This window comes from Mauremys mutica, chromosome 10 (genome assembly GCF_020497125.1).
Source record: "Mauremys mutica isolate MM-2020 ecotype Southern chromosome 10, ASM2049712v1, whole genome shotgun sequence".
Taxonomy (NCBI): Eukaryota; Metazoa; Chordata; order Testudines; family Geoemydidae; genus Mauremys; species Mauremys mutica.
This window is the reverse complement of record NC_059081.1, coordinates 54247128-54266147: the sequence shown is the minus strand read 5'-3', so window position 1 is coordinate 54266147 and position 19020 is coordinate 54247128. Positions and strand designations below refer to the sequence as shown.

The 19020-nt window shown below is 46.3% G+C and overlaps 2 protein-coding genes across 4 annotated transcripts in view; one reads left to right on the top strand and one right to left on the bottom strand.

Annotated features, from left to right (window-relative positions):
• DNAH7 (dynein axonemal heavy chain 7) overlaps nt 1-9850 on the top strand; it is a 248353-nt gene extending 238503 nt beyond the window's left edge. The window contains exons 61-64 of the mRNA XM_045031804.1: nt 6664-6816; nt 7632-7809; nt 8915-9018; nt 9452-9850. Of these exons, the coding sequence (XP_044887739.1) occupies nt 6664-6816; nt 7632-7809; nt 8915-9018; nt 9452-9658 (642 nt within the window). The 3' untranslated portion in view covers nt 9659-9850. The remainder of the gene's footprint in view (nt 1-6663; nt 6817-7631; nt 7810-8914; nt 9019-9451) is intronic.
• Nucleotides 9817-19020, bottom strand: part of SLC39A10 (solute carrier family 39 member 10) — a 51655-nt gene continuing 42451 nt past the window's right edge. For all 3 annotated transcript variants that reach the window (XM_045031799.1, XM_045031798.1, XM_045031800.1), the window contains exons 9-10: nt 17793-17983; nt 9817-13116 (exon numbers count right to left, since the gene is read on the bottom strand). In XM_045031799.1, the coding sequence (XP_044887734.1) occupies nt 12958-13116; nt 17793-17983 (350 nt within the window). In that variant the 3' untranslated portion in view covers nt 9817-12957. The remainder of the gene's footprint in view (nt 13117-17792; nt 17984-19020) is intronic.

The following is a 19020-nucleotide window of genomic DNA, read 5'->3' as shown; positions in this document are numbered from 1 at the left end:
CATCACCTTGGGCCCTTAGCCATAGTAAAAGACGGTTACTCACCGTTGTAACTGTTGTTCCTCGAGATGTGTTGCTCCTATCCATTCCAGTTAGGTGTGCGCGCGCCGCGTGCACGGCTTGTTGGAAGCTTTTTACCCTAGCAACACTCGGCGGGTCGGCTGGGCGCCCCCTGGAGTGGCGCCACTATAGCGCCGAATATATACCCCAGCCGACCCGTCCGCTCCTCAGTTCCTTCTTGCCGGCTACTCCGACAGTGGGGAAGGAGAGCGGGTCTGGAATGGATAGGAGCAACACATCTCGAAGAACAACAGTTACAACAGTGAGTAACCGTCTTTTCTTCTTCGAGTGATTGCTCCTATGCATTCCAGTTAGGTGATTCCCAAGCCTAAGCTAGGCGGTGGGGTCGGAGTGAGACGTGGCACAGTGTAAGACTGCTGAGCCGAAGGCTGCATCGTCTCTAGACTGTTGCACCAACGCGTAGTGGGCAGCAAAGGTGTGGACCGAAGACTAGGTGGCCGCCTGACAGATGTCCTGGATGGGGACATGGGCTAGGAAGGCGGCAGAAGAGGCTTGCGCTCTCGTAGAGTGAGCAGTGAGATGGCTAGTTGGTACACGAGCAAGCTCGTAGCATGCCCGGATACACGATGTCACCCAGGAGGAGATCCTCTGCGAGGAGACCGGCTTGCCTTTCATGCGATCAGCAACCGCTACAAACAGCTGGGGCGAATGGCGGAAGGGTTTCATCCGCTCTATGTAAAACGCGAGGGCTCTGCGGATGTCGAGGCTGTGAAGCTGTTGCTCACGATGAGAGGCGTGTGGCTTCGGAAAAAATACCGGGAGGAAAATGTCCTGGTTGACATGGAAGGCCGACACCACCTTAGGGAGGAAGGCCGGGTGTGGCCGGAGCTGAACCTTGTCCGCATGGAAGATGGTATACGGCGGACCAGCCGTTAGGGTGTGCAGCTCGGAAACTCGTCTTGCTGATGTTATAGCGACGAGAAAGGCCGTTTTCCATGACAAATAAAGAAGGGAACATGTGGCCAAGGGCTCAAATGGGGCTCCCATAAGCTTAGCGAGAACTAAGTTCAAATCCCAGGAGGGTGTAGGACACCGTATCGGCGGGTACAAGCGATCTAGTCCCTTAAGGAAGCGGGAAACCATCTGATTGGAAAAGATGGATCGTTCTCCTACACCAGGTCGAAAGGCAGAAATTGCAGCCAGGTGCACCCTCAAGGAGGAGACCGCGAGACCCTGCTGCTTGAGAGACCAGAGGTAATCCAGGATGGTAGGAATAGGGACTGCAAAAGGATTGAGACCCTTCTGATCGCACCAGAGTGCGAAACGCTTCCACCTCGCGAGGTAAGTCGATCGAGTCGAAGGCTTTCTGCTTTCCATCAGGACTTGCTGCACCGCCACAGAGCAGTCACATTCCGCTTGGGTCAGCCACGTAGGAACCAAGCTGTAAGATGGAGGGACTGCAGGTCCGGGTGGTGAAGCCTGCCGAAGTTCTGAGTTATCAGGTCCGGCCACAAGGGGAGAAGAATGGGATCCCATACCGAGAGCTCGAGCAGCAGGGTGTACCAATGCTGTCTCGGCCAGGCCGGAGCGACAAGTATGAGGCGGGCCCTGTCCCTCCGGAGCTTGAGTAGCACCCGGTGTACGAGGGGGAACGGAGGGAAGGCATAGAGCAGGTGACCCGACCAGGAGCGGAGGAATGCATCCAATAGGGAGCCTTGGGAGCGACCCTGGAAAGAGCAGAACTGGTGACATTTCCTGTTCTCTTTGGAGGCAAACAAGTCTATTTGGGGAAAGCCCCACCTCTGGAAGCCTGTGCGGATAACATCCGGGCGGATTAACCACTCGTGGGAGAGGAATGACCTGCTCAGATGGTCGGCCAGCGTGTTCTGTACTCCTGGAAGAAATGATGCTACCAGGTGAATAGAGTGGGTTATACAGAAGTTCCAAAGGTGCATCGCCTCCGTGCAAAGCAGGGAGGAACGAGCCCCCCCCCGTAAAACATCGCCGTCGTGTTGTCCGTGAAAACGGCCACGCAGCGCCCTTGGAGATGGGCGCGGAAGGTTTGACACGCCAAGCGAATTGCCCGCAGCTCCCTGACATTGATATGAAGGGAGAGCTCTCGAGGCGACCAGAGGCCCTGGGTGTGCAAGTTGCCGAGGTGCGCACCCCAACCCAATGCCGACGCATCCGTGGTCAGAGTGACAGACAGGTGGGGCGGGCGGAATGGAACTCCGGCACACACTACTTCCGGGTTCAGCCACCAGTTGAGCGGTTCGAGAGTCGACCTCAGGACTGTGACCACCATGTCCATGGAGTCGCGGTGCGGGCGGTACACCGACGCCAGCCAAGTTTGAAAGGGGCGAAGACGCAGCCTCGCGTACATGGTCACGAAGGTGCATGCCGCCATGTGGCCGAGGAGGCGGAGGCAGGACCGCACCGTCGTAGTCGGAAACGACTGTAGGTCTCTGACAAGGGAAGCCAAAGTCTGGTGCCGAGGTAGAGGTCTGGCTGAGTTGGAATCCAGCACCGCTCCGATGAACTCCACCCTTTGCGTTGGAGCTAAGGTGGACTTATGGCGTTGATCATAAGGCCGAGCTCTTGGAACAGGCCTAGAACCGCTGCCATTTGACTTGTTACCAGTTGGCGGGAAGGTCCGCGGATCAGCCAGTCGTCGAGATACGGGTAAACATGTATGCGACGACGGTGAAGGGTCGCAGCCACCACTGCCATGCACTTGGTGAAGACCCTCGGTGCCGTGGAGAGGCCGAAGGGGAGCACAGCAAACTGGTAGTGTATACTGTTGACGACGAAGCGCAGGTAGCGTCGATGAGGGGGGTAAATTGCTATATGAAAGTAGGCGTCCCTCATGTCGAGGGCGGCAAACCAGTCTCCCGGATCCAGGGAGGGAATAATGGTCCCCAGGGTTATGATGCGGAACTTGAGCTTGAGCAGATATCTGTTTAGCTCTCGGAGGTCTAGTATGGGCCGCAGACCTCCCTTCGCCTTGGGGATTAGGAAATATCGGGAATAAAATCCCCTGCCCTGCATGCCTTCCGGCACCTCCTCGATGGCACCCAAACTCAACAGTCTCGACCTCTTGTAAGAGGTACTGCTCGTGAGAGGGGTCCCTGAAGAGGGACAGGGAGGGGGCGAAATAAACTGGAGTCGGTAACCAAACTGCACCGTGCGGAGCACCCAGCTGGCCGTTGTTATGCGGGACCACGCCGGCAGGAAGTGGGAAAGGCGGTTGGAAAATAACGGGGAAGGATCCGGTAAATAAACTGGTGGGCCGCCCCCGGGCGTCCCTTCAAAAGTTCTGTTTAGGACCCGGGGGAGGGGGGCCTTGGGGGGTGCTTGGGGCTGGTTCCCCCGGTTGCCTGACAGTCTATGCCAATTTACCCGGCCCCTGTGCCTATTATCTGGGCGCGGCCTGGTCTGATTGAACGGGCAGTATGCTTGAGACCGGAAGGATCTCCGCTGCGTCACTGGTGTATGCATTCCCAGGGAGCGGATAGTGACCCGGCCATGTTTGAGGGTCTGCATCCTGGAGTCTGTTTTCTCGGAAAACAGGCCTTTGGTGTCAAATGGTAAGTCCTGGATTGTATGTTGGACTTCCGGTGGTAACGTGGAGGCCTGCAGCCATGAAATCCTCCTCATGGTCACCCCAGAGGCCAAGGTCCTGGCTCCTGAATCCGCGGAGTCCAGAGAGGCCTGGAGTGCTGACCAGGAGGCTTTTTTACCCTCCTCAATAAGGGCCCTGAATTCAGCGCGGGAGTCTGATGGCACCAGCTCTGTGAACTTTGAAAGAGACAGTAAGGTGTCATGAGTGTATCAACTGAGGAGAGCCTGTTGGTTGGCAATCCTCAGTTGGAGACCACGGCCGAATAGATTTTCCAGCCTAAAAGGTCCATGTGGCGGGCCTCTTTAGACTTTGGCGCCGGGGCCGGCTGTCCATGGCGCTCACGGTCATTAACGGACTGCACGACCAGCGAGTCCGGAGCTGGGTGTGTGTACAGATATTCATACCTAGTGGAGGGGACCGAGTACTTCCGCTCCACCCCCCGAGCCGTAGGCGGGGTGGTAGCCGGTGACTGCCAAATGGTAGTTGCATTCCTTTGGATGGTACGAATGAAAGGCAAAGCCACCCGAAGAGGCGCCTCTGTGCCAATTATGCTCACCACCAGGTCATCATCCTCCGCCACCTCCTCAACGGGCAGGTTAATGTTCTGTGCCACCCGTCGAAGCAAGTCCTGGTGGGCACGGAGGTCGATCGGGGGAGGGCCCGATGACGACGCACCCGCCACTGCCTCATCTGGTGAGGAAGACGATGACAGTCCGGGGACCAGGGTGTCAGGTGGTGGCTCGTCCACGTCCTGCACAGTCTCCGTGGTCGGGGGATGTTCGGCAACCACAGACGGCTGAGGGTCCTCTACCAAAGGCAAGGGAGGCGGCCTGCAGACTGTAGCCTCGGGTGCTGCGTGGACGGAGGTTCTGGGCCCTTGAGAGGGAGGTACCCCTTGCGCCTCGTGATAGGCCCATGGGGTCCAGAAGCCCCACTGTGGGGGGCCCTGGTCCTGGCCTTGAGGATCAGCACGCGGATCGGCCACACTGCCCGCTTGTGAGTAGACAGACGGCTGACGGGACGACCACGGTGGGGCGGAGGCACTGTGGGATTGCGCCGCTGACGCTGCCGGTCTGTCCTTGGATGGTACCGGGGAACGGTACCGGTCGTCACGGTGCCGGGAACGGGATCGGGACCATCGACCGTGCCGGTGCCGGGAGGTCGACCTGGACCGCGAATTCCGGCGGTGGGAGCGGCTGTGGGAAGAACGGTACCGGCGGTACCGAGATCCTGATCTTCGCCGATAGCGACGGTCATGCGAGCGGGACCGGGATCGTCTCCGGGAGTGCGACCAGTACCGCGATGGCGAGCGGGACTGCGACCGGCGCCGGGATCTGGACCGGCGTGAAGGAGAGCGTCTCCGGGACCGGGACCGGGACCTGGAGTACCGTCTCTCTCTTCCATCAGGGGAAGGAGGCCGCATGATAGCTGGCTTACCCACTGACTTCACAGCCCGCACCGGCGGAGCCGGGGGCTGGATGCGCTGTGGCTTGGTGAGCGCAATCAGCTCTCTCGCCGTCGAGAAAGTTTCAGGAGTCGACGGGAGAGGCAGCTCAACCACAGTTTGCATCGGGGAGCTAGGCGGTACCGGACTCAATGGCTCTTGCGGTGCCGGAGTCGATGGTACAGCGGCTGTCTTGGGCGCCTGCGGAGTCGGTGCCGAAGGTGCCGGAGGTTGCGCCAGCGGACCAGGTGCAGAAGTCTTGGTTGCCGTCTGCGCCGGCTTACGCTTCCTCATAGGAGAGAGGGAGCGGTGCCGGGACGTCGGTGCCGGTTGCTGCGTCCTCGCAGTCTCGGTACCGGACCGGCCAGGAATAGCTGGTGCGCTCCGTACGGAGGAGGACTGTGGAGCGGTCGAGGTCGGCACCGCAGGGCTAAGTGCTGACTCCATCAAGAGCTGCTTTAATCGAAAGTCTCGCTCTTTCTTTGTCCTCGGCTTAAATGACTTGCAAATAGGGCACTTATCTGCACGATGGGACTCTCCCAAGCACCGCAGGCAGGAGGTGTGAGGGTCTCCTATCGGCATGGGCCGCTGACAGTCCGAGCAGGGCTTGAATCCCGGTGCCTTGGGCATGAGCCCGCACCGGAGCGGGAAAAGAAGGGCTAGGCCCCCCAATTTCCCCTAACTAACTAATGAACTAATCTAACTAATTTACAAAATTTACAACAAACAAATCCGAGAAACGCTAGGGCTGTGGAGGTCAAAGTAGCACTCCACTGTTCCAACAACCGTCACGGGCGGTAAGAAGGAACTGAGGAGCAGACGGGTCGGCTGGGGTATATATTCGGCGCTATAGCGGCGCCACTCCAGGGGGCGCCCAGCCGACCCGCCGTGTGTTGCTAGGGTAAAAAGCTTCCGACGAGCCGTGCACGCGGCGCGCGCACACCTAACTGGAATGCATAGGAGCAATCACTCGAAGAAGAACTTGCAACTATATCAACATCTCTTTTCAAACCTTATTTTAGCTAGGTGACAAGTCAGCAGGGACAGGATAAATGCATGTAAAATAATGAAAGGCATAGGGGTGATGCAGCGGGGACTTGGATTCACATAATACCAGGTCAAGCTGGCATTACAAAAATTGAAAGGACGTTAAAGTGAATAAAAAGGAAATTCTTAGTCACAGACATAGGTGTGGCACTTTTGACTAGTCAGAAAAGGCAGGAACATTGATATTGGTAAGGAGAACATCCAGACTAACAGTAGTAAGTCTTGCCAAGACCACTAGAGCTTTGGAAGAGCTATAAACCTTCACATTTCAGGACCGTAGTGGTGGGTAGAAAGACTCTTTCCTTACAGGCTATTTATTCTCTGAGGGCATCTTGAACCTTTCTCTGAAGCCTCTGATCTGATGCAGTATGGCAAGTCCTATGTTTTTAAGTTCCCTCGGTTTGGTGTGGCTAAAACTTGGATTACAGCTATTGGAATAAGAGCACAGGGTTTTTTTTTTTTATTACAGTTTTGGGGTGTGGTCTGAGCAGACAAGGCAGGGTAACTGTTTCCTTCCCACATCTGCTTTAGGGACTGGTGGTGATGTCCTCTGAACTAGAAGAAGTGGTAAGCAGCATCTTGAAAGGCAGAATTCCAGGAATGTGGATGAATAAATCTTACCCAAGCCTCAAACCACTTGGCAGCTATGTGAATGACTTTCTTACCAGATTAAAGTTCTTACAGGTGAGCACACACTGATTATGCAACTCTGCTCTGAGTTTTCTCTTGGTCTCAGATGACACCATAAGAGACTAGAAACACACATGTATTTTGCACAGTGAATGTATAAAGAGTTTTGATAGCAGTGTGCTCATCAGTGCATGTAATAAATCACTAAACTTTGTTATGTATCATACACCTCATTAAGATAGCTGCTGTCTATTAAAACTCCTGCATGACAGATGGGCAATGTTGGTGCTCACAGTGGATTCTCTAAAGGCCTCTTAACTGCCAGCTGTTACTGGCACACACAACATTGCAGTGTTCAGTGAAGTTTAATAAACAACAATATGACACTTATTAAAGCATAAGACAAAAATACTGTTGATGGGCCTTTCCACTGAATTTCTGAAGTTAGGAAATCATTTTAATGGTCACTCTCTAATACCCAACAGGCCAAATACTGTACTTACAGTAAATTGTTGGGAATTTGATGGCTGAGGGGAGTAGCCACAAACTATGGAGTCCTTCCCCTCTACATTGCTGGCTCACAAAGTCTGACTAAAATGTTTTCAGGTTGCTATGATTATGTGATCTCAATCAGTTCTAAACTGATGCTCACATTAAAAGCTAATTGAGGAACAGGACTGTCCTTTTTCAGCAGCCAGTGGCATTTTGGACAACGTGGTCGATAAAACTGTTTTTGTTGGCTGTCTAAAATACCAGTGGCCTCTGCAAAAAGACAATTTTTGTGATATGTCTTTTAATACTATTCTAAATTATTTTTTGCCTCCTAATGATTTCAAGGTACATTTTTTTTCTCATTTTTTCTGCTGTAGCTGTGGTATGAAAATGGAACTCCACCTGTCTTTTGGCTTTCAGGATTTTTCTTCACTCAAGCCTTCTTAACTGGTGCCCAGCAGAACTATGCCAGAAAATACACTATTCCAATTGACCTACTAGGGTTTGACTATGAAGTGCTGGAGGACAAGGAATACAAAAATGCTCCAGAAGATGGTAAACAAACAAGCTTTATTAGCCACCTACACTGATGTACATGTAGGAAATGTTATTCAGGGGTTACAGGTAGAGACATGCCTGGCATTAACAGGCATTAAGCACTTAATGCACAGAATCGCGGAAAATATAGGCCACAGTGTGATTCACTAATGTCACTTAAGGAGGCTTGCACATTAAAGGCAAAAAAATGACACCATTCAACAAAATACCTTTTGAATAATCCTAGTAGAACACCACAAATTAAATATCAGCAAGACCATTCAGGCTACCTAGTGTCTGGGTCAGTAGACCACCTGAAGCAGGATTGTTCCGTACACTATGTTAACTGGGGCAGATCCTCAGTGGAGCTATGACAATTACACCAGCTGAGGATCTGGTCAAGTGCTTTACCCAGTATCTACCACTTGCCTTAAGACACTTTTCCACCATCTAACATATTTCAAGTGATATTTAGCCTGAATTTTCCTGTCCTTCATTTCACCCTATTACTTTAGTTCTATGCCCCAGTATTTAGAACATTTCACTAACCCAGACGTGGGTCATGACCCTGTTTTAAGGCGGTCGCCAAGGCTGGCTTAGACTTACTGAGGCCCAGGGCTGAAGCTGTAGCCCTAGGTGGTGGGGCTTAGGTTAAAGGCCCCCTGCCTGGCTTGAGTTTTGTTTTTGAGTCGCTATTAACTGCCAGCTAACATTCAGAGAGCATTGGATACAGTATAGTTACTAAGTACCTACAGTAAGTGAACATGAAGAAAAGACCGTACCCAACTGAAGATTGCCAAACTACAGCCACAGCCATCCCACCTTATAATCAGGGATTATGAGGCAGGAGGCATAAAAGTCAGCCCCATTCCAACTAAGGACTCCAACATAGCAGGGCTACCCCCATCAGAGGACGTGGACAGTGTCAACTCCCTTTGTACCACCTATGGGGTACTGGATCAAAAAACTGGCACATGGGTTTCTGTATTATTCAGTTGCACTATAGCCTCATGCATGATCTAAACAGTGTATGAAAAGAAAAGCTGATCTAATTTCACACAGATTTCTAGTACATTTGGTTTCTGTACCCAAACATCTTTTTATAACTGTCTGCTTAATTCAGGGGTCTACATTCGAGGATTGTTCCTGGATGGAGCTCGCTGGGACAGAAAAACTAAGAAGCTAGCAGAATCTTATCCGAAAATCCTCTATGATACAGTACCTGTGGTCAGTATGACAGTCTAACACGGCAGGCTTAGCTTCGAACAATCATGTTTTAAAGGAGTACACAAAAAACCCATTTTTTTTCTAAGTAAAAACTTTTGCCATCAGAGCTACCTTAGTCACAGTCTCCACATGGCTGTGTGGTAACCAATATGAAGTAGCAACTTGTAGATTTTTTTACATATACTGAACTGGAAATAATTTGGATCAGGCAATTTGTATGCAACAGAGCACTGAGCATCCACAATTCATACTGAAGTCAAGGGGAGGACTTTTTGCAGGGAGGGGAAGGAGCACTCAGCTCGTTTCTGGATTATGCACAAGTTACTGGTGAACTACAGTGGGGCTAGGAAGTATTTAGTGAGTTGTGATCACATTTAAAGTCTTACAAACTTTACCCAGAAAGGTAAAGGGTTTATTCTGTACTTTATCATAGATGTGGTTAAAGCCTTGCAAGAGGTCAGACATTTCACAACGACCAAGTTACGTTGCTCCAGTGTACAAGACCAGTGAGAGAAGAGGAACCCTCTCCACTACGGGACATTCTACTAACTTTGTGATAGCAATGATTCTTCCCTCAGATAAAGCAGAACAACACTGGATTGGACGAGGGGTGGCACTATTATGCCAGCTTAATTCCTAAATTTAGCATGAATATTTGTAGATGCTTATTTTTGAGATGAATCATTTGTGTAAGAAGCATTTCAATTTTTAACTACTCTCTAGTGAAATCAAAATATTTAAACAATCCATTACATTTCTGCCTTTCAAGAGATTTTAAAAAATACTAAAATACAAAATAAAGCTGTGTAATAAAAAACTTTACAAAAACCAACCAGTATGTTTGCTCCTTGAATAATTTTATTTTCTGAAGCTCCTTATAAATAAGGAACATACATAAAATGAACACAACAGTGCTGACAATGAACCAAACAGCATTTGATCATTCCCAGCTTTATAAAAATTATTTAAATGATTTAGTTATAACAAAAAAAGATTTATAGCTCAGCAAGTATCTTGTAGGACCATAATCACATTTTTAAACTATAAACCGTAATGGAAAAAATTCACACTGCATCTAGCTACTATAGTATTTTCTAAGCATAATCACTGCTGATTGAGTGCAATGTGATCTACATCAAAATTCATATGGGATGTCACACAGTGACAGCATTGTAATATACAAGTAACATTTATGCCCTCCAAGGAATACATGTTAAATGAGACTGTATTCAAGCAGAATGGAATGTTGAAGCCAAGTACACTGAGATTCAGATTGTCTGTAACTTGACATAAAACTACATTGAACTGGTTTGAAATTAACACTGGTGGAAACCTACAGAAGCCACAGCTGTTATATTGCTCTTCACAATCACAATAGTAGTAAACAAGGAAACAAATTCCATTCTTAGTGGGAAATGCAATAGCTAATGCTTTAATATGACCATGTTTTTCCAAGTGGGAAAAAGGTCTTCTGGAAAGTTAGTACCTTAGTACCATTTTCAAATGTGAAGTGGGCACTTAGCCCACTCAATACCTTTGAGGCTCTGGGCCTAACTCCCACTGATTTCAATAGGAGTTAGGCACCTAAATACCTTTGAGTATCTGGACCTTCGTCTCATTGAAATTCAGTGGCACTTATGCTCCTAAGACCTAGTCTACACCTAAAACTTAGCTCAACCTAGCTACGTTGGTCAGGGTGTGAAATAAGAGATTTAGTTAGACTGATCTAAGCACCGGTATAGACGCTGCTAGACTGACCGAAGAATTCTGCTGGTGACCTAACCACTGCCTCTTTACTGACCAATGACAGAAAAACCATCGCTGTAGCAAGTGTCTACAGAACAGCAGTGCAGCTGTGCCACTGTACTGTAGATATACCTTTATACTCCTAAATCATTTAGTTGCTTTTGAAAATTTTACCTAGCATATTTGTTACAAAAATCCACTCTAAACATTAAATGAGATGATGTCTGTGCTAATTAGGGTCTGAACTAGTCTTTTTCTGTGCAAAATTCCAACTGAGTTCAGTGTGTCTTGTGCACCAAGGACTGCAGAATTGGACCCCTGACTTAGACGTCTTCACTGAGGAAGCCACACCTTTTATAGAATGGACACTTAATACTGTATATGTCAGTTTCTTGATACTGCATTAGGAACAAATACTGGCAGGAGCCAACTTATATCTTTAAAATTTACAGACTGTTCCTGGGGGGAAGGGAATGGCCGAGAAAAAGGAACAACTATATCGCTAAAGTGAAGGGTCAAAAGGGAACAGGAACAGGGATTAATTTTAAACCAGAATGACGATATTGACTGGCTCGTGAAGATGTTAAACCAGTGCAATTTTAGCAGGACACTGATGCTAAGCAGACTGAAACAAAACTTGACAGTATGCAGCAAAATACAGCTTACCCAGCATACATAAAAACAAAAACTAGATCAGCAAGTTAAAAAAAGACCACCACCATGCTTAGGATTGGTCCTAGATTATCAAATCAGACTGCAGAATTCACAGGGCTTGTACATCGCACAAATTCACAATTTTAATAGGACAGCAGGGTAGAAAAGAAACTAATTCACATCTGGCAATACAAGCATCTCGGCAGTAAGCAACGATAAACTGATTCTAGCAGGTTAAGGATTTGGATGGTTCACCCTATCCTCCCAACTCTCACGTACCGGTAATTCAATGACAGCTGCATTTATATACCCTAGATACCTAAGATAACAAATGTTAAAAAATATTAACTCCTTTATGCTGGAAGTGGGACTCTTCTAGCACACAGTCTATTGCCTGCAATGCTGGTGCTATAAACTCTGATGCCAAGGCATGGAAGTAATATATTCAGACCTGATATTACAGCATTGTAAATGACCCACCAGTACTACATATACAGGGCATTATTATTATTATTATTTTATAATCTTTGTATCTGGGTTCAGTACACTGGATTTCAGAAGATATTACTGTAAAAAGGAGAAAAAAATTGAATCCCAAAATAAATTGAACTGTTAAAACTGAGAAATTCCATTATGGATCCTTTGTTAGAGGTGCATTTGCACAAACTCACAGCCACAATTTATCAGTAGTTTAGGTTGTAAGTGGCACCCAATGTTTAGCTTCTCAAGCAAAGAATCAGGAATAGCCCATTAACCTTCTGATATTGATATTATACCGATTGAGCTACTCCCCAAGTTAATACTAACTCTACTTTATTTTCCTACCAATAGCAAGGAGCTAACATCAAATAAATCTTAATCAGGAAAACTGATTCTCAATGGAATATAGCTCTTCGCAGCCGATTACACAGACCTGTGCATATTGCAACAGTCTGCCTCCTTAAACACGAACCTTAGAATGATGAAATGCAGTTTAATGTGTACCAAGATGTTTTAAACAGTTTTTTTTAAGTTCAAAAAACACAGTTTTTCCAGTCAGGTGCTAAGTGTAGCATTTAATTGTCTTACGGTAACATCCATCATTGTGCAGAGGCCAGCAGGAGATATTCATGGCATGTAAACCTTATGTGGGAATTACATAGCAGGCCCATTGCAGAGGGATGGATTTCACCTTTAATGTTTTGTAGATTCTGTTCAACTGTAATGTGAAAAGACATTTCCAGAACAGACTAGGTCTTTCGCTGCCTGCTGATTTGTAAACAGTTGCACAATGCTTCATGTGCAGCACACACAACTTTGTCTTTTCATATGCACATTTCCTTCTTAAGTTCTGTCATTTGAATTTGGAAGGTGCGGTATGTGCACCATGTCTTATTTTAGTTAGCAAGCAGCAAAAGTTAATCTGTGTGGAAACAAATAGACTGTACTTGTGTAGTAGTGCAAGTCACTGCCTTTTCTCTGAGCAATGTGCATACAGTACAACAGTGCAGACTCAAAGCCATACAGTAACATCGTAACCACAGCAATTTCTGGAAATGGTCAGAACTGGATGTCAAACACAATTTTATCTTCATACAGTGCAATCACCAGCATGATAGCAAATCCAAGGAGCAAGCCTAAATTCTGGAGAATGAATTGCCCCACTGGACAATATCCATGTTCTTCATTATCACCATCTCCATGAAGCATTTCTGGAAGCTGAAAAAGGAAACATTTACAATAATTTACAAATATTGTGATGGAAGTGAAATAACAAGGTATTTAGTAATAGCAATACCGAGATTCAGTTAGAAAAATTATCAACTGCAGTGCAGCTGGAGTAGCAGCATGCTTAGAGGTAGTCAATAAAACACCACCTGATCTTAACCTTGATCTTATAAAACCATTGTCACCAACCCATTATATACTTTCCAAAAAGAAACTAGTAGGCTACAGCAACCTCCTTTGGGCATTCAAATGCATTTTTTTTGGCCACTGTGTTGCTTGCTTATTTTGAATGTAAGCTCCTCAGTGCATGTCTACACAAACTCTTACTGTGTGGCAAGCTAGGACATAAGTGTAGTGTGCTGCACATTGACTGTCCATATGGACCTGCTGATGTGCACTAAATGTTCCCTACTGTGCATTAATGTACAGTGGTTTGAAACAGCCCAGCTTGCTGCACCCTGGGTAGACATACCCTTAGGATAGGAACCACGCCTACTTCCTTTGAGCTTTGTTCCTTTGAGTTAAAAGTTAAATAATTCTATTCAAGAAAACACACACACACACACTCTCTGAGGTAAACACCTCTATCACAAAGGAAGTGTAAAAATGCTTTGTATATTGCTCCAGTAATTAAACTGCTATAAATACATTGTTGATATTATACTGATTGAGTTAATTAATTCTGCCATTTTTTGCCATACTGCAAGCTTATTGGTAGGAAAGATAAGTTTTCCCCTTATGAGTTCTCAGAAAATCCCATAATCTAATTTTATTAGTGCATCCAAAGCTCTGTTACTCAAGTTTAACAGCCATGTATGACTAATTACTAGTTTATAGTAAATATATTTACCTCTAAAGTATAAAAGTAATAGGAAACAACATGTAATTGTGTCAATTCAAGAGAAATTCCACATAAGCAATTACAAAAAAGTGGATTTTCTTGACATGCCTTGTTAGAGATGAAGGCCAAACAGTACTGAACACCTGTAGCTAAAAGAATCATGAACTTAACATTGGAAGCTCTGAAATTAAATGGGACACTTTCTAGTACAAACACCATGTGTATAAACAGAATCTTTTTTTTAAAATGCTATTTGAAATCCCTGCACAAGAAGAGCATGAGGAAAAATAAATGCAATTCTTTCCTTCATCCAAGTAACTCCTTACCTCAAGAAGAGACTTCCATACATAATGCAGGAGAAAAATACAATAAAGGAATTGTCTTCTAGTTAGAAGACTTAAGTAATCCACAGAGAAATCAAACTTGCTGATCCAGAATTCCCACTGATAAATTCCTTAGGATGACAGGCATTGCTTTTCTGTGTATTGGTTATTCTTAATACCTGAATACACCACAAGTATCAGGAAAGAATGTGACAAGTTGTCAAGCCTGTGGCCTCTAACAGGACATGCATATTGCCCACCCATCTTATACAACTCTCTGCTAGTAACAGTAGACTGCACAAGGCATCTGGTGTCTTTAAAAAGCACTGAGACCTTAAATTTCTTTAACACTCCCCCCTCCACTTTATGGACCAATATGTTTATTAATTAGTTCTGCAGTAGGCTAGACAGCTGAGCAAACAGCTATCGATAAGTCATTTTAGTGTTGTTATAGGATATCCTAGGTCATGAAGAATAATGAAGAGTCACAGTCTCACACTTTGAAAGATAGCAAACTTCCTATTCATGTTAGCAGACAAGATTTGTTAAAGAAATTAATTTACATTGCGAGTGAGTTCTGTTTACCACATAATACAAAAATCTAATCAGAGAATTGTGTGGGAACGGCTACTGCCAATTCTCTCTTCCACATCTGCACTATCTGGAAGAAGCATCCTTAATTCAAGTTTTGTAATCAACTTCTACAAAGAGACAACACTGGTATTCTACATTCCAAAGGTCTGTAGAATATGCTTAATGCTATAAACAGGGGTGGGGATGATTATATGGGCATTCATATTACTAAATAAGGGTTTTGGGGGTGTTGTAGTAAATGTGGGTATAACTTAGATAAAAGTGTGTGATGTGATTAACTTGGGGCTTACTCAACAATTGGGTTGAGGGGAACAAGTACCGCAATAAAGAAGCCCGTTTACTCAATCTGTCTCTAGGTCCTTCTGCTCCTTCTTTTAATCTCTAACAAAACTGTGTGATTTTTCATACACTACTTCTACCAGACGGTTTTGGCCGTTCTGAGTAGATCCTGGCATGTCTTGCAATCTAGATGTGATGGAGCAGATAGCACTACAGCCTCATCAGGGGAGGATGAAGAAGTGGCAGCTGGAGCAAGTTCGGAAGGGTGGGGATGTTTCTCAGTGGTCTGAAGTTGTGGTGGTGGAGCAGGAAACTCCTGAGGTTACTGACTGGGTTGAACTCTCAGACTCTACAAGGGAGGGGGATCTTACCCTGGAGTGGATAGAGGAGATGGGGCTTCTAAAGTGAGGAGGGCCCTAGGAGCATAGTAGGACCAGGAATGAGAGCCACAGGCATGTTGTCTACAGAATGTATGTGTACGTGTGTGTACACACCAGGTGGAACACCATTCCTTATAATGTCTTGATTGTACATGCACCCTTGGGACTCCCTGTCAGAGAAGAGACTCTCCCTGCTCTTGCTTGAGACTGATGAAGAGACTGCATAGTCCTGCTGTAGAAATGGAGCAGACCTAGCAGGAGTCCCTAAGCATTGTTTAGGGACCTTCCTTATCGGTGCTGTACACACAATCTGTGCCAATAGCCTGCCAGAGCTTGCTATTCTAACTGCTGAAGATAGTAAATGACACTCAGGAAATTCAGGCACCACCAAATCCCTCAGTACCACGAAGCTCAGTGTTGATACAGCCAGTACTGATGAAAATAAATTAGAACTCTTCAAGGCTGGAGTAGATAGTGTCAATGACAATGATACTGATGAAGCTGGTAATGATACAGAAAGCACTGTTGCTGAACTCCTCAAAAACAATACTCCAGCATCAGTGCAGGTGAATGTGATGGGCTGTTTTTACGTCAGTACCGACATATGGGTACTAGGGTGCCATGGAAAACCATCTTCATATTCAAGCCTTGAGCAACCCTTAAGACAAGGCTAAGCAAGGCCATCTCTGCCCTTTTTCTTAGGGAGTCCTATTCAGTGATCTATTCTTTGGAAGAGCAATGATGAGGCCCCACCCACTCTCAGACAAGGATTTGGGAACAGAAACCTCTGTGGACTAAGATGCAGTGGCTGGAGCCTGGAAACTGGTAGTGGCCAGGGCACTCTTGGAAGAAAACTGCTCAGATCCGAGTCTATCTTGTGAACTGGATCAGAAGCAGGTCTCAGATCTATCCAGAGAAACAGTTTGCGTGAGCGTCTCTTACTCTGAGTTTGTTTTGAAAATGAACATCAAATAGAACATTTGGCTAGTGAAGTGCCCTTCCCTAAACAAAATGAACATTCTGAGTGACCAGCATTAAAAGATATATAGCCATCTTGCATAAGGGCCAATACTTAAAACAGGGGGATTTTTGTTCAACCATAAAGGATAAAGACCTGGTACCAGTTAACAAAGGCAAAAGTAAAAAGAGAGACTAAAAAGGGAGCTTAATAACCCAAACTACAATACAGTATTAAAACCAGCCTACAGTCACTAGCTATGCTGGTGCTCTCGAGTAAAGGACACTAACAGCAGTTCCATTTTCCAGCCATGTGCAATAATAAAGATCTGCGGGATGGTTGTCCTTGCTCCACCCTTTGTGCTCTTGGGAGGAGGGGCGCGAGGGCACTTAGGGTGCCTGCGTGGGCTAAAAGACTCCACACCAAGAGTGGAACATATGTCATTCATCACTGACATTAAGATTTTGTCACGATTATTTTAAGTAAAAGTCAGGGACAGGTCGTAATAATAATTAAAAAAATAATATTAACAGAAGCCGGGGGCCTGTCTCTGACTTCTACTAAAGGGGGGGGCGGGGGCATGACAGGGGATAACTGGAGCCTGGGGGAGTGTACGTGAGAGCATGACCCCTGCTGTGCAGGGGGAGGGAGAGGGAAGAGCACCTGTTGCCCGTGTGGCTGACAGCTCCAGCCCCACTGGAGGTCCACGGAACTATGACTTCCGGGACATAATCTTAGCCTTAATCAGCACGTGAAGAAGCAACATTTGTTAAATTTGACATCTGTCAAGAATTAACCCGACAGCCATCAAAGCAGCATATTTACCAACAGCCTTTTCTAAACATCTAAATGGATCTGTTTGGGACCAAATAGATGCAGTTTTAGGATTGACCTCCACTTAAAATCAATCATGGACTGCCTTAGAGTATCCAAACACATCCTCACACAGCAGCAAAAACCAAAAGATAGGCTAGAAGGATGACTTTGTCATTGGGAGAGCAGCCAGTGGCATTAAACAAGTTTTTATATCTTAACATGCAACCCTGAGAGTGAAGGGATTTGGTCAGATGAAAACCCAAACAGGTGGGACATTGCAAAATGCTGGAGGTTTTCCCCATGAATTTACTAGACTATATTTTTTAAGCGACAGCAAGGTATGAATGGGTGTCTAGATATTTGCCTGTAGGTGGTTTGCTTTATTTTGTGCAATACAAAAAAATAAGTTACACTGTTGGGTTAAAGTCACAGATTTCATACATGCAGAATAAGGTAATACGAAACGATAATCTTACCATATCTACCAATGCAACATAAAGGAACATGCCCGCGGTGACTGCAAAGATCCATAAAGTGATGTTATTGGCATACTGTCCAACAGCTGTGCCTATCAGCATCCCTACATAAGCCATCATAGCAGACAGGAGGTTGTACACAATGGCTTGCTTTACTGTCATACCTGCTTTAAGCAGCACGGCAAAATCACCTGAAATTGAAATCGAATAATGAAAGTTTTTAATTGTCATAATCCCACAAGAGACTAAATAGATGCATCTGCCCTCAGTTATATTATCTGATCTATCTATGGAACTAATGATGTGCCTATCGCTGTGGCAAACATACTGAAGGCTTTTTTTTAAGGGGAAAAGGAGCAACAGTATATGACTACACAGCCTACAATACATATCCCTTCCTTGATTAAAATTTAGTTTCAAAGGCAATCATGACTCATACTAGCTGATGAGGGGCACTAACAGAGCTCTAAACGGATCCCAATCCAGCCCTCCCAGGTACAGTGCAGTTGTAGTCAGTCAGGAATGTATGTACAAAAGGAGAGAAGTTCCGAGAGTGGGGTGCTGGCTTTTTAATGAAAAATGAAGGTTCAGTCTTGACCAGTCCCTCAGATCTTATTAGCGTTCCTCTTATCTTGACAGATTCTACTTTGCATGTGCATAAGGATGACAAACAGGCATTAGTGCCAGGAGGGAGCTACAGCATATGAAGTTGGAAACACTAGTGTCCTTTAGCCCATGAAGCATCGCATCCATCTGGTCCAAAAAGAGACCATTCCCATTCCCCGCTGGATGGAGGTCTGCATTTCTTGGGAGAGACCAGTGCTGCCAGGAGCTGCACCTCATTACCATCGCTGACGCGACCACCCTGGCTGCCGAGTCCGCTGCGTCCCATGCCATCTCGAGGGAGCACCTGGCAGCCACAGTGCCCTCCTCTGCCAGGGTGCCACATTCTTGGGCCAAACCCTGCAGGAGGGACTCCTTGAACTTATGGATGGAGTCCCTTAAGTTACAATTGTATCAGCCCAAGAGGGCCTGATGGTTTGCCACATGGAACTGCAAAGTGGCCGTTGAATTTATTTTTCTTCCAAACAGGTCCCTCAATTGTTTGGCCTCTTTATTTTTGGGGGTTGAGCTGATATGCCCATTTGTCTCTTTCATTGGCCACAGAAACCACCAGCGATCCCGGGGGAGGGTCGGTGTAAAGGTATTCAAACCCTTCGGCTGGGAC